Source organism: Panthera onca, chromosome B3 (genome assembly GCF_046562875.1).
Source record: "Panthera onca isolate mPanOnc1 chromosome B3, mPanOnc1 haplotype 2, whole genome shotgun sequence".
Lineage (NCBI taxonomy): Eukaryota > Metazoa > Chordata > Mammalia > Carnivora > Felidae > Panthera > Panthera onca.
In genome coordinates this window covers 4,842,892-4,855,914 of record NC_138344.1, presented here as the reverse complement: position 1 = coordinate 4,855,914, position 13,023 = coordinate 4,842,892, and the positions used below count along the sequence as shown (strand labels likewise).

Genomic DNA, 13,023 nt, shown 5'->3' with positions numbered 1-13,023 from the left:
CGGCCCAGGTCATGATCTCATGAGCCCCGCGTCAGGGTCTGTGCTGACAGCTCAGAGCCTGGAGCCTGTTTCAGATTCTGTGTCTCCCTCTCTCTGACCCTCCCCCGTTCATGCTTTGTCTCTCTCTGTCTCAAAAATAAATAAACGTTAAAAAAAAAATAAACGATTTCTTAGCTTCAGTCATGGGAATGTCACTAGGACTTTGTATAATTATTTTACTAATTGTCTTCCCTGCTCTGGATGGATCTGCTCTTTTCTGGAGGTCTTAAGTTAGGTGTTAGGGATAATCAGCCTATCATCCTTATCAATAAATCATTGATTTACTTCTGTACCCTACAGAATTCCAAAAAAGAATTAAAGACAGCTTACAGAAACTGCACAAGGGTGCTCGCTTCGGTAGCACATATACTAAAATTGGAACGTTACGGAGATTAGCCAAAAAGAAAGAAAGAGAGAGAAAGAAAGGGAAGGGAGGGAAGGAAGGAAGGAAGGGAGAAAGAAAAGAAGAAAGAACAGAAAAAAGAAAGAAAAAAGAAAGGGGCACAAGGAAATTATAGCAAAAAAGAAAATAATGGGAGGGGAAAATGAGATGAAAGAACACAGATTGGGGGCGGGACAAACATCCAGTATTCTTTCTCTGAGCTTTTGACTCCAAGCTTCCAAGCAGGCAAGGCAGAGAGGGGGAGCCATAACCAGAGGGGTGAGGCAAACACAAATGTGTTGATCAGAGAGTGGTTCTTTTGGGAATTTCGGTTACAGGGGAATTTCCTTCTCGCTCATCAAGAGGACATTGTGTGGTATAAACAGTGTTGCCAACAACTTCCTGGCAGTGTCAACGTTCCCGACAGCCATTAATTTCTGATGACGCTTCTCCGACTGCTCGTGACTATCGGCCAGAGTCATTAAATCAACACACGGTTCAGTTCTGTGAGGATCAGAACAGTGGCATCCAGGCTAACGGCTCTCCACTGCTCTGGTTTGATCCTGGGATAGACTTCAGAGTCTCTCTGTTAAGGAAGGGAATGCATGTCTTTTCGGGGATCCTCCCGAATGACGTCTTTCACCCAAATGTTTGATAAGTACTGGGCGGTAGTTTGACAAGTTTCTGGAAGGTAGATACTTTGTATTACCGATGGGAGGTCCATTCTACTGCAGAGAAATTTTAGGGCTCTTTTAACTGCCCACTTGCTTCCAGTCATCTATATAGACACCTGGAAGTCCTTTTTGCAGAGGCCCTGTTATCTCGTCTGTCTTACTTAAAATCTAGTTAGATTATTAACACCATAGTGTGATGCATGAGATTATTATATAATCTTTTTTTTAAAGCTTTTTAATTTATTTTTGAGAGAGAAAGAGACAGCGTGAGTGGGGAAAGGGCAGAGAGAGAGGGTGAGAGAATATCCTGACGCGGGGCTCGAACTCATGAAACCATGAGATCACGACCTGAGCCGAAACCAAGAGCTGGATGCTTAACTAAGCCACCCAGGCTCCCCTGAAAAGAGACTGAATTTTAGGGAAATTTCTCCGGCACCAATGAAAAACGTATTCATTCATTCACCAAATTTAATTGAGCACCTGTTAGGCATATGGCACCTTGGTGAGTTTTGGGGGTCATTGTGTTCCCTGTTGTTTTCCCTTGATTAGGATTTTCACATCCCCACCTGACTTCATTTCCCAGTGGAGAAACAGATATAGATGTGGGACCCGAATCTTTAAGTCTTAGAAATTCTGGGTGATTACCACATGGGTATGAGGTCTGACAACCAGATAATCAGAAGGAAAGGAAATCAGCCTGGTTTTTTTCTTTCTTTTTTTTTTTTTTAACATTTTTTTTATTTTTGTGAGACAGAAAGAGACAGAGCGCAAGCAGGGCAGAAAGAGAAGGAGACACAGAATCTGAAGCGGGCTCCAGGCTCTGAGCCGTCAGCACAGAGCCCAACGAGGGGCTCGAACTCACGAACCATGAGATCACGACCTGAGCTGAAGTCAGACACCTAACTGACTGAGCTACCCAGGCGCCCCAGAAATCCACGTGGTTTTTAAAAGTTTTGAGTATTCCTTGGCCTCTTCATTTTCATGAGTTTAAATTTTAGGGGAGCCTGGCTGGCTCAGTCAGTAGAGCGTGTGACTCCTGATCTCAGGGTTGTGAGTTGGAGCTCCGCATTGGGCATGGGACCTACTTTATTTATTTTTATTTTTTTAGTGTTTATTTTTGTGACACAGAGAGAGAGAGAGAGAGAGAGAGCATGCGTGAGCAGGGGAGGGACAGAGAGAGAGGGAGACGCAGAATCTGAAGCGGGCTTCAGGCTCCGAGCTGTCAGCACAGAGCCCCACGTGGGGCTCAAACTCAGGGACTGGGAGACCGTGACCCGAGCCCAAGTTGGACACTTAAGTGACTGAGCCACCCAGGTGCCCCAAGCGTGGAGCCCGCTTTGAAAACAAAGCTTAGTTCGTAAAAGATTTCACTCTGCTTTCCTTTCCTTTCCTCATCATTACAGGAGGTTGAGTACAAACTGAAGAAACGTGTTTTTCTTCCCTGTTTCAGATTTTGAGATCCAGAGCGAGGATGGGGAGAACTGCAATCAAGATGTGTTCGAGGGCGCGGAATCAGGGCAGATGTTGCCGGAGAGGCCCGACGGCGCGGGCACTCAGCGGCCTGACTGGGAAGGCGACTTGGAGAGAGACCGTGGCCCCCCGGGGGGGCGCCGGGGAGGGGCCCCGGCCGGGGGCCGCAGGGAGGTGGCGGCCCAGGGCCGGGAGGTGGGACGGCTCATCGGCCTTCAGGGCACCTACCTGGGGGAGAAGCCCTACGAGTGTCCGCAGTGTGGGAAGACCTTCAGCCGGAAGTCCCACCTGATCACGCACGAGCGGACCCACACGGGGGAGAAGTACTACAAGTGCGGCGAGTGCGGGAAGAGCTTCAGCGACGGCTCCAACTTCAGCAGACACCAGACCACCCACACGGGGGAGAAGCCTTACAAATGCAGGGACTGCGGGCGGAGCTTCAGCCGGAGCGCCAACCTCATAACCCACCAGAGGATCCACACGGGGGAGAAGCCCTTCCAGTGCGCCGAGTGCGGCAAGAGCTTCAGCAGGAGCCCCAACCTCATCGCCCACCAGCGGACCCACACGGGGGAGAAGCCCTACTCGTGCCCCGAGTGCGGGAAGAGCTTCGGCAACCGCTCGAGCCTTAACACGCACCAGGGCATCCACACCGGCGAGAAGCCGTACGCGTGCAAGGAGTGCGGGGAGAGCTTCAGCTACAACTCCAACCTGATCCGGCACCAGCGCATCCACACGGGCGAGAAGCCCTACCGGTGCCCCGACTGCGGGCAGAGGTTCAGCCAGAGCTCGGCGCTCATCACGCACCGCAGGACGCACACCGGCGAGAAGCCCTACCGGTGCGGCGAGTGCGGCAAGAGCTTCAGCCGCAGCTCCAACCTGGCCACGCACCGCAGGACGCACCTGCCGGAGAAGCCCTACAAGTGCGGCGAGTGCGGCAAGAGCTTCAGCCAGAGCTCCAGCCTCATCGCGCACCAGGGCACGCACACGGGCGAGAAGCCCTACGAGTGCCTGACGTGCGGGGAGAGCTTCAGCTGGAGCTCCAACCTCGTCAAGCACCAGCGCATCCACACGGGCGAGAAGCCGCACCGCTGCGGCGACTGCGGCAAGAGCTTCGGCCAGCGCTCCCAGCTGGCGGCGCACCGGCGGACGCACACGGGCGAGAGGCCCTACCGGTGCGTCCTGTGCGGCAAGAGCTTCAGCCGCGGCTCGGTCCTCGTCATGCACCAGCGAGCCCACCTGGGCGACAAGCCGTACCGCTGCCCCGAGTGCGGGAAGGGCTTCAGCTGGAACTCGGTGCTCATCGTCCACCAGCGCACCCACACCGGGGAGAAGCCCTACAAGTGCCCCGACTGCGGCAAGGGCTTCAGCAACAGCTCCAACTTCATCACCCATCAGAGGACTCACGTGAAGGACAAGCTGGGCTGAGGCGGCAGAAGGGCCCCGGGGCACCGAGGTCTCTCCGGGAGAGCCATGCTCCCTAAGCGGTCTCTGGGGACTTTTGCGGGGACCTCGCCCTCCCCCGTCGCCATCTCTAACACACCTGGGTGGTCGCAGGCGAACCCCCAGAACAGGGCACAGGGACGGAGGGTCGGGTCTTCTCACTGCTTCCTTTCCAGGCGCGACTGGCGTCCTGCGTCCCGGTGCTCTGTGCCTCGGCCCCCGCTCTAGTGGGTCGGGGTGGGGCGGGGGTGGGGTGTTTCGCATGTGGAACGGAAGACCGCGTGCCCCCAGCCCAGGCTGAGTCCTCGGAAATATGGTCCACAGGTGCTGGTGGTCTCGCCCCCACCTCGCTGGGTTGAGGTGCCTTGACCCCGAGCTGCTGGCACGCCAGGGCGCCCCGTCCAAACCCACTCTTACTGGCGTGCGTCCTGGGCTTTGATTGCAGGTCAGGGTGGATGGGCTCGTCCAGCTCTGGGTCCTCCACGTGAAGGCAAAGGCCGTTTCTGTTTGTAGAAAGCGTCAGGAACACCTAAACACCAGGCTGTATGCCCTGGAACCAGCATCCTGGTAGGCTTTCCGTTGGTTAAGAGCTGAACAGGGCCTGCCAGGAAGGGTATAAACGGGGATGTACACATTTGCCCGTGTCTCTGCTTACTGTCCCGTGGGAATCGGCTGCCGGGGGAATGCACTGGTTTTTGTGGAGTTTTGGTTTTTGAGTGGGAAGTGAAGTCGGGGACCCCCACTGCCTACCCCTGGCCGATGGTGGTTTCTGTCTCATCGAGGGTGGAACAGCCCTGCACTCTTCAGGGGGGCCTGTGTCTTCACCCCCACAGATAAACAGCCCCCAGATCATCTCTCTGCACTGGCCATTCCCGTTCTTCTCTTTTTTATGTTCTATATGCAGAGATAGAATTCTGTCTGGTAGCTTTTGTATACTTTCATATTTTTAAGGAAGTGTTGATTTTGAGGACACACAGTCTGTGCCCCGGAGGGATGTGAGCTTGAATCAAGGGCTGTTCTAACAGGTGTCATCCTTGGTCTGGGGGTGCTACCAGCGCTTTGTGGTTGGGTCCTCGAGCCTCAAAACCGTAGAGCCCAGGGGATGGTAGCAGGTCAGGGGGTTGTTATGAGGAAGAGGAGAGCAGATAAAGTGTTTCTGGGAAATGCGAAACCACCTCCTCCAGCGCATGGAGCCTGTGCTCACCACGGGCCTTGGTTCTTAGAGAACGGATGCTCAACATTGCCTAATAAAATAGTCTCATTCTTTGCCTGTGTCTGCCTTCTGATGTGGACCGGACTATTAGCAAACCCACACACCTCACTTCCCACCCACTCACCTCCTGCCCTAGGCCAAAAGTGGCCCAAGACCTTCAGGGAGTCAAAGTCAGTGGCTTCAAAGAACACACCTTTGGGTGAGCCAAGATCTGTGTGCTTGACCGGTGCACACACCTGTCCACCGTCCTTTGCCGACTCTGCATCCGGTCTGTCAACCAAGATGGAGTGGCAGCTTTGGCTAAGAAGCCAGCGGCCTCCTAAGGAGGCTGTTGGGAATCATCTCTATCCAGAATCAACTAGATTAGACACAAGGAGGACGTTTCTAAACTAGGCAGTGATGGTTGTGAAACCAAGCCACGTAGGCCATGAAATCCCCATCATTCACTTATTTGGCAAACATTGAGGACTTAAGTACCATCACGGTGTTGGGTACTAGGTTCTAGGAAAACTCCATAAAGTTTTCGTAGGAGGAATAATCCCACCTGTCTGGATGGATAGGGTGGTTTTCCAGCTGATACCAAATTCTGGGATTTGGGTCGTAGAAGATACTAGCATTCTCTTCCTCTAAGTCTCAAGAAAAGAGCTGATATTAAGCTTTGCAAAACTTTTTTTTTTTTTTTACTCCTCTCTACCTAGTAGGGACACAAAATATCTTAGGAAAAAAAGGGACAGAAGATCAGGTTGGGAGATGACAGTCTGTGGTCCTAGAAAGCTGGTCCTAGAAAGCTTGAGAGTCTGTCACTTCCTGTCCTGCCTGCCCCTGGAGCGGATCTGTGGAGGCCTAGGGGGCTTAGCATGCACTGGCCTTCGTGCGGCTCCGTGTGGGATGCAAGGGCACAGCCTTCTTCCCTGGAAGACGTCAGGAAGCCCCAGGCCCCTTGGGGGGACTACTTCGGCCCCCCAGCAGATTTCCTTCGGCCATGTCTTTGCCTGTGATTCAGTCACACCTCTGTAACAAAGGCTATTTCCCCTGAATGTACATGCATTTAGGGATTGAGGTTTTATCATGTTTGTTTCATGGGAACAGCCTTGGGACAGTTACAAATTTAGGGACAAATTTCAAATTTAGAATAAATGGTGAAAAAAAAAAAAGCAATTGCTTCACCCTCGGGGAGTCCCCCATGTCCAACTCAGCAGGTCCTCTCCGTGACTTGCTCACTCCCCTCTCCTGGGCCCTCAGGGGCCTCCTTGCACGCTTCGGCCGTTCCCAGACCCAGCTTGGCTCACCTTCCCTGAGAACCCCGAACCTGTCCGGTGTGGCCTCCCTCAGCGTCCCGGCCCCAGAGCAACAAGCTTGTCCGTGGCACCCTCACTTCCTCCAGGCTCAGCCAAGAGCCACCGTTCAGGGTAGCAGTAAACCATCTCCACCTGCGCCAGCGGCCGCTGCTCTCCCGGTCAGGGCCTCGCCCCCTCAGTCACTCCCCCACCCCTGCTTTCCAGTCTCCTAGAGCCTTAGACCCAGCATGTCCAGGAGGCCCCCTCCCTACCCGCCTCCCTTGTGTTTGCTCTGTGAGTAGCACTGCCATCGCGTGGCCCCACTCAACCCCAAACCTGGGAGTCACCCAAGACTCCTTCCTCCCTCCCTCCCTCCGAGCCGGTCGGGACCGGAGCCCTGCAAGTTCTGCCTATTTAACATCTCTCCCGGCTCCCGCCTCACCCCACCCCCAGGGCATAGTTCATACCCTTCCGCTTGCAGTAGCCCGCAGGCTCCCTCCCTGCCTCCTTCTTCATCCTCAACTGTAGCCAGCCTGAGTGTGAGCCCTTCACTACCCAGTTTAACCCCCCCAGGGCTCCCCATCCTACAGAAAGGCTGTGTTCCTTGGAGCACAGATGAAGTCTTCCTGACGGGCCTCTGTACCCTGACCATCCTCGCCCCCTGGCCGCTCCCCTTGAATGTGCTCCACGGGGCCTGCCTTGTCTTCCCGCTGTCCCCTGTTCTGTTCTGGGATGCCTGGCCTCCCGAGGGCACACCTGCACATTTCTGAAAACTCAGTCTGGGTACCGTCTCCTTCGTGAGGCCTTCCCTGCTCTTCTCTGGCAGACCTCACCCTGCGTCCTGCACCCAAGGACTGTCCAACCTCAGAGCCTCAGACATGATTCTGCCCCTCTGCCTTCTATGTGTTATGATCACACCTGTACTGATCTCTGGCACCCAGCTCAGGACTTGGTATGTGGTAGGAACTCACTTTTTGCTAATTGAGTTCCTTTCTCGGAGATATACAGAAATGCAAGAGGCAGGGGGAGCCCGAAACTCTGACCTGGAAAATGGACTCAGTTCCCCACACTTCCCTTTGATACGATGATAAATACACGTTAGTGAGTTTTAACTTCAGTGCCTCTTGCCTAAGTTAGGATTGATTGCTATTGGTGAATGAAGTCACAGCCGAAGGCATCTATAAAAATCAACTAACCAGGTCACCTGGCTGCCTTAGTCAGTGGAGTGTGCAATTCTTGATCTCAGGGTTGTAAGTTCGAGCCCCACGTTGGGTGCAGAGATTACTTAAAATAAAATCTTGGGACACCTGGGTGGCTCAGTTGGTTGAGTGTCCAACTCTTGATTTTGGCTCAGGTCATGATGTAACAGTTTGTGAGATCAAGCCTTACATCGGGCTTCCCGCTGGGTGTTGAGCCAAAGATTCTCTTTCTTTCTCTCTCTCTCCGCCCCTCTTCCTCGATTGTGTACTCACTCCCTCTTAAAAAAATTTTTTGTTTAAATCCTTAAAAAAAACGAGCACCTGTGCGGCTCAGTCGGTTAAGCCTCCAACTCTTGACCTCAGCTCAGGTCATGATTTTACTGTCATGAGCTCAAGCCCTTCATCAGGCTCTGCACTGATTGTGGGGCCTGCTTAAGATTCTTTCTCCCTCTCTGCTCCTCCCCTGCTAGCACTCATGAGCGTGTGCTGTCTCTCTAAAAATAAACCCATAAATAAATATTAAATTAAATAATCTAAACATAAAAAAACCCCAAACTAACCAGTATCCTAATGAAACAACTCATATTTTTGAAATGTCACAGGTGTCAGAAGCCAGTGGGAAACTAGGCATTTTCTTTCCTGTAGCTGAGTCTAGTACACAATGTTTCTCTTGTCTGGACAAGCAATGTATATCTTATCAAGAGACTGTATCTTATCTCACTCTTACCCTTTGATCCTAGTGCGTTCATATGACATATCCGGAGACCCCCCCCCCCCCCCGTTTTAATATATACATTTTAAAATTGTTTTTTTTTTTTTAATGTTCATTTATTTTTGAGAGAGAGACAGAATGTGAGCAGGGGAGGGGCAGAGAGAGAGGGAGACACAGAATCCAAAGCAGGCTCCAGGCACTGAGCTGTGAGCACAGAGCCCAACGTGGGGCTCGAACCCACAAACCAGGAGATCATGACCTGAGATGAAGTCGGATGCTTAACCGACTGAGCCGCCCAGGCGCCCCTATATATCCATTTTAAAATACAAAACACAGGTAAGTGCACAAAAGTGTATGCTCATGGCACTCTTACAAACTGGACACACCCATGTAACCAGCACCCAGATCAAGAAACAGCACCGCCACATCCCAGAGGCCCCTCAGGTCCACACCCAGCAGTACTTTGTCACCCTGTCCCTGTTCTCATGTTTGGCACGGTAAAGGGAGTGTTGGGAGCTGGACAGACCTGGTTCTAGACACTTGGGCCACCAATCACAACCCCCCCCCCCCCCCGGCTTTTAGTAGACATTTCACAATATGAGGCAAGTCATAAAGAGACTTCTTTTTTTCATGGAATTTTTCTTCCCTTTGGGTTGCGTTTTTATACTTTATGATAAGCCACACTAGCCTACAGCAACAACCCAGGGAGCAGCTGCTGTGCACAGGCTCTGTGCTACGTTCTACACGTACGCCTCACTTGATCTTGACAACCCTGTGAGGTAGGTCTGTATCCCCGCTTCGGGGCTGGGGGAGTGGAGGCTCAGAGGGGAATCCGGTGCGTAACCTGCCCGGCACCTGCTGCTTTATTTCACTGTGTTATTAAAGCCCTGAGAAGTACCCATGGGAAAAAATGGAGAAAAGAACCAAACACTGAAATGCAAACAACACCGGCTACGAGGCTTCCCTGTAGCTGGTAGCAAGAAGATCCCACAACTGGAATTGGTCCTGCCTTGCACGGGGCCACGTGACCGGTGGTGGCTCTTCCCAGCCCCTTATCCCTGACTTTGCAGTCCTGTCTCCTCACAGGGAGCTCAGCAGGGACCCAGGGTGCTGGGCTCGCACTCACAGTCCCTCCGGGACAGCCCTGGAGTTTTTTCACACGCACGGCCATTTTAACCTCCCCTGTTGCCCGGGCGGGCCCTGTTAAGTATTTTCAAATTTCTGGACAGAATATTAGGGCCCTTCCTTTTTCTACTCTCATGATTTGATAACATAGCCCCAGGCCCTAGAGGAAGTGGAAGTAGGATTGTATGGACAATGGTCAGATTTTGAGACAGAGGATTTCCTCGCCTGGTGGGGGGTGACGGCTGGTGGCGAATCCCCTTTGGCTCTCCACCCAGTCACTGGTGCCACTGGGCTCATGCCTCTGGTGTCAGCAGGGGCTGTGGCTCTAGGGCCTACCTGCCCCCGGTTCCCCCTCTCCTGCTGGCTCTTCCCAGTGTCCCAGCTCTGAGAACTCTCCATCCCTTCGCAGGCCCGAGCCAGCTGTGGAACGGCTGTGGGGTGGGGAGTCCGGCTCCAAGGAAACACCACCCGGGCCCCTGGAGCTCCCAGGCCCTGGCAGACACAGCGTCTCCACTGCCTGTTTACACTGTTGGCGTCTGAGGGCAGGCGTGCCTGCCAGGAGGCCTCAGCGGGGGCACCTTTGGCCAATTGACCGCAGAGTTCTGGTCCCCAGCCTTTCTGGTGCAGAGACTGGATTTCCCCAGTTACCCAGAGGTGACCGGACCCTGGGTGGCAGGCTCCTGCTAACTCAATTTCCAAGAGACCAAGAGAATCTAGAACTCCAATTATTAATTTATGGTGGGGGATCTCCTATCACAAGCCTCCTTCAGAGCACCCCTTATTCCTGGTCTTGAGTGACTGCAGTGGTGGCTTTGTGATTACAGACTGCTTGAGCAGCCGGACATGAAAGGAAGCGGTCATGTGAGGGACAGGCAGACGCCAGCCATGAGCCTCTCCGGGGACAGATGCCGGGCTTCAAAACCACTTGTTATCCGTGTCCCCCCAGGCTGTCTGCTCAGTGCCCAAGATGGCCTTGTTAACTCTGCCAGGTTTCCCTGTTGGACAGGTCTCCTTGCGCAGGTAAGTTAGTATCACTGGTTAAATGAGTTGGATGGATGGTCCAGTGGGCCTAGGGAACATAGTCTCCACTCATTATATGTGGCTGTCATCTGTCGAATTCCTGGAGGAGAAGCTTTTATCTCCTTCACCTGGGAATCCGTGTCCCCTTATGCACTGCTTCTAAACACCTCTGTGCAGTGTTTTTCTAAATGCATCAGGGATCCAGAAACCAAACGCTTGCTGAAACTGACGAACAGACATTTGCCGCTCCTAGCTGTCCCAAATGGTGCTGCCTTCAGAGTTACTGGCTCCTGTGTCTCCCTCCCACTCGTGTCCTGGCATCTGTGGCATAGTGGATGCTGGGTTGCGAGCCAAAGAGACCTGTTGGGCGTCTGGGTGGCTCAGCTGGTCGAATGACGGACTCTTGATTTTGGCTCAGGCTGTGATCTCGCCATTCTCGGGATCAGGCCTTGCTTCCGGTTCTGCACGGACAGCGTGGAGCCTGCTTGGGGTTCTCTCTCTCCCCCTCTCTCTGCCCCTCCCCCCAAAGCATGCTCTTTGTCTCTCTCTCTCAAAATAAACTTAAAAAACCTAGAGACCTGCCAGACCTGGTTCTAGACACACCTGTGCCACTAACCAACATTATGATGAGGCAAATCACTTCCGGAAGCCTCATTTCCACATCTGCAAAACTGATGACAGTGCTTGCTGTGCCCACTCCAGAAGGCTGCTTGGAGGAGGTCGGTCACTCTGTATGGCAGAGAACACTAAAATCCTATCCGTGGTAATATTGCTAACTCTGACCTAGATGTAGCCTGCTTTCACCAAAAAACGCACCTGTATAGGTTTCTGAGGACAACTGTCCTCTGAGGGACCAGGAGGCCACAAGTGGGAAAATACCTCATGTGTGTAGACTTTTGGGGGTCCTTAGGTCCCATTCTTTGACGGGTGTGGCCCACAGCTTGAGGACACGTATGCGTGTCTTCTCCCTTCAAGTACTGGATGTGGTGTTGATGGTCGATATGACTTGTGTTTGGGGCTACACTCTCCCTGCTTGATTTTGCTTCCAGTGAAAGTTCCATGTGCTCAGGAGCTCCCTGAGTTAAGGTAATAGGGCAGGGACGTGGATTAGTAATTTTCAATTTTCTTCCTTTTTTTTTTTTTTTAAACGGAGGAGGGGCGCCTGGGTGGCTCAGTCGGTTAAGCGGCTGACTTCGGCTCAGGTCATGATCTCGCGGTCCGTGAGTTCCAGCCCCACATCGGGCTCTGTACTGACAGCTCAGAGCCCGGAGCCTGTTTCAGATTCTGTGTCTCCCTCTCTCTGACCCTCCCCCGTTCATGCTCTGTCTCTCTCTGTCTCAAAAAATAAATAAACGTTAAAAAACAACAACAACAACAGAGGAACCTCTTTTCAAGGGAAATCTTAAACTAATAGAAAATGCTAAAAGCAAAGCTTCTCTGTGACTTGATGGTGGGAACCCAAAGCCTTCTCCTGGCCCAGACTCACAATTGGACTTAGGGCTTTCTGGAAAGCCCTCTTGCCATCCTGTGTTTCCCTTGCCTGCCCCTCCCCCCCCCCCCCCCCAAGGCTGCCCCTTCTGTGGGAATAATCACAGCTTCACCCACCTTTAATTGAATTTTGGACCTTTCATCTGTTAAAGAGGGAGTGAGGCCTACTATGCAGGATTTATTATCAGATCCAAACCAGAGAAAATATGCAATGTAAGTGCTCAATAAAATGCAGTTTCCTGCCCCCTTCCCCTGAGGCCGCACCTTCTACCCTCTTGGGTTCTCCCAGTCGCTCTCCAGTATTTCTTTCCAGCCACATTCTTTGAAGGCACCTTTGAGCACTTACCACACTGCATTGGAGATATGTGGGTTGTTCAGGGCAGCATTTTAAAATTGCATCCACCAGAGGCGCCTGGCTGGCTCAGTCATTGGAGCATGCCACTCTTGATCTCGGGTCATGAGTTTGAGCCCCAAGTGGGACCTAGAGATACAAAAAATAAATTAAAAAATAAATACATAAAAATGCATCCTCTGCTGGCCTGCATTCCTTAGGAGGAGGGAGTGTTTGGCTTGGGCCAAAGTTAATGTTCCACGGCTGATTGTTGGAATGAATAAGCGTCAATAGTATTCATCCTCTCAAAGTATTCACCTTAAATCTCCCAGGGCTGTGCACGCAGGAAATGAGGGTGTGTGGCGGACGTGTGTGTGTGCGGAGGGGTGGTGGTGGTGGTAAAGCACTGCCATAGTGGACAACCATGCCGGAAAAGTACTTTCTTAAGTGGCGAAAAATCTGAATTGGAGTCTCGGCGGCGCACTCGCAGACCCCGGGCCCCCAAAGGCTCTCCCTCTCTCTCACTCAGGGCCCCCAGCAGTCGGGGAGCGGGTAGGACCACACCACCTCCGCTGGGTCTGCTCCAGGCTGTGGCTCTGAACTCCCAGATCCCGCGTGCAGTAAAGTCCCACCCCTCATCAGTGATTCGTCTG

At 52.7% G+C, this 13,023-nt stretch overlaps 1 protein-coding gene and 1 long non-coding RNA gene across 7 annotated transcripts in view; one reads left to right on the top strand and one right to left on the bottom strand.

Annotated features, from left to right (window-relative positions):
• ZSCAN2 (zinc finger and SCAN domain containing 2) overlaps window positions 1–13,023 on the top strand; it is a 48,258-nt gene that overhangs the window by 15,175 nt on the left and 20,060 nt on the right. For 3 of the 5 annotated variants that reach the window (XM_078449053.2, XM_078449051.2, XM_078449052.2), the window contains one exon: window positions 2,546–5,279. In XM_078449053.2, the coding sequence (XP_078305179.2) occupies window positions 2,546–3,990 (1,445 nt within the window). In that variant the 3' untranslated portion in view covers window positions 3,991–5,279. Of the gene's footprint in view, window positions 1–2,545; window positions 5,280–13,023 lie in introns of those variants that run through there. The other 2 variants (XR_014137769.1, XM_081795832.1) reach the window with 2 other exon arrangements.
• On the bottom strand, window positions 4,501–12,970 carry LOC144616742 (uncharacterized). 2 transcript variants are annotated; one of them, XR_013556457.2, is made up of 3 exons: window positions 12,689–12,964; window positions 12,386–12,520; window positions 4,501–4,606 (listed from the first exon to the last, which is right to left on the bottom strand). It is a non-coding gene; the product is annotated as an uncharacterized LOC144616742 (long non-coding RNA). The 2 variants fall into 2 exon arrangements; XR_013556458.2 differs by lacking the exon at window positions 4,501–4,606 and adding an exon at window positions 8,507–8,711 and having other exon boundaries at window positions 12,689–12,970.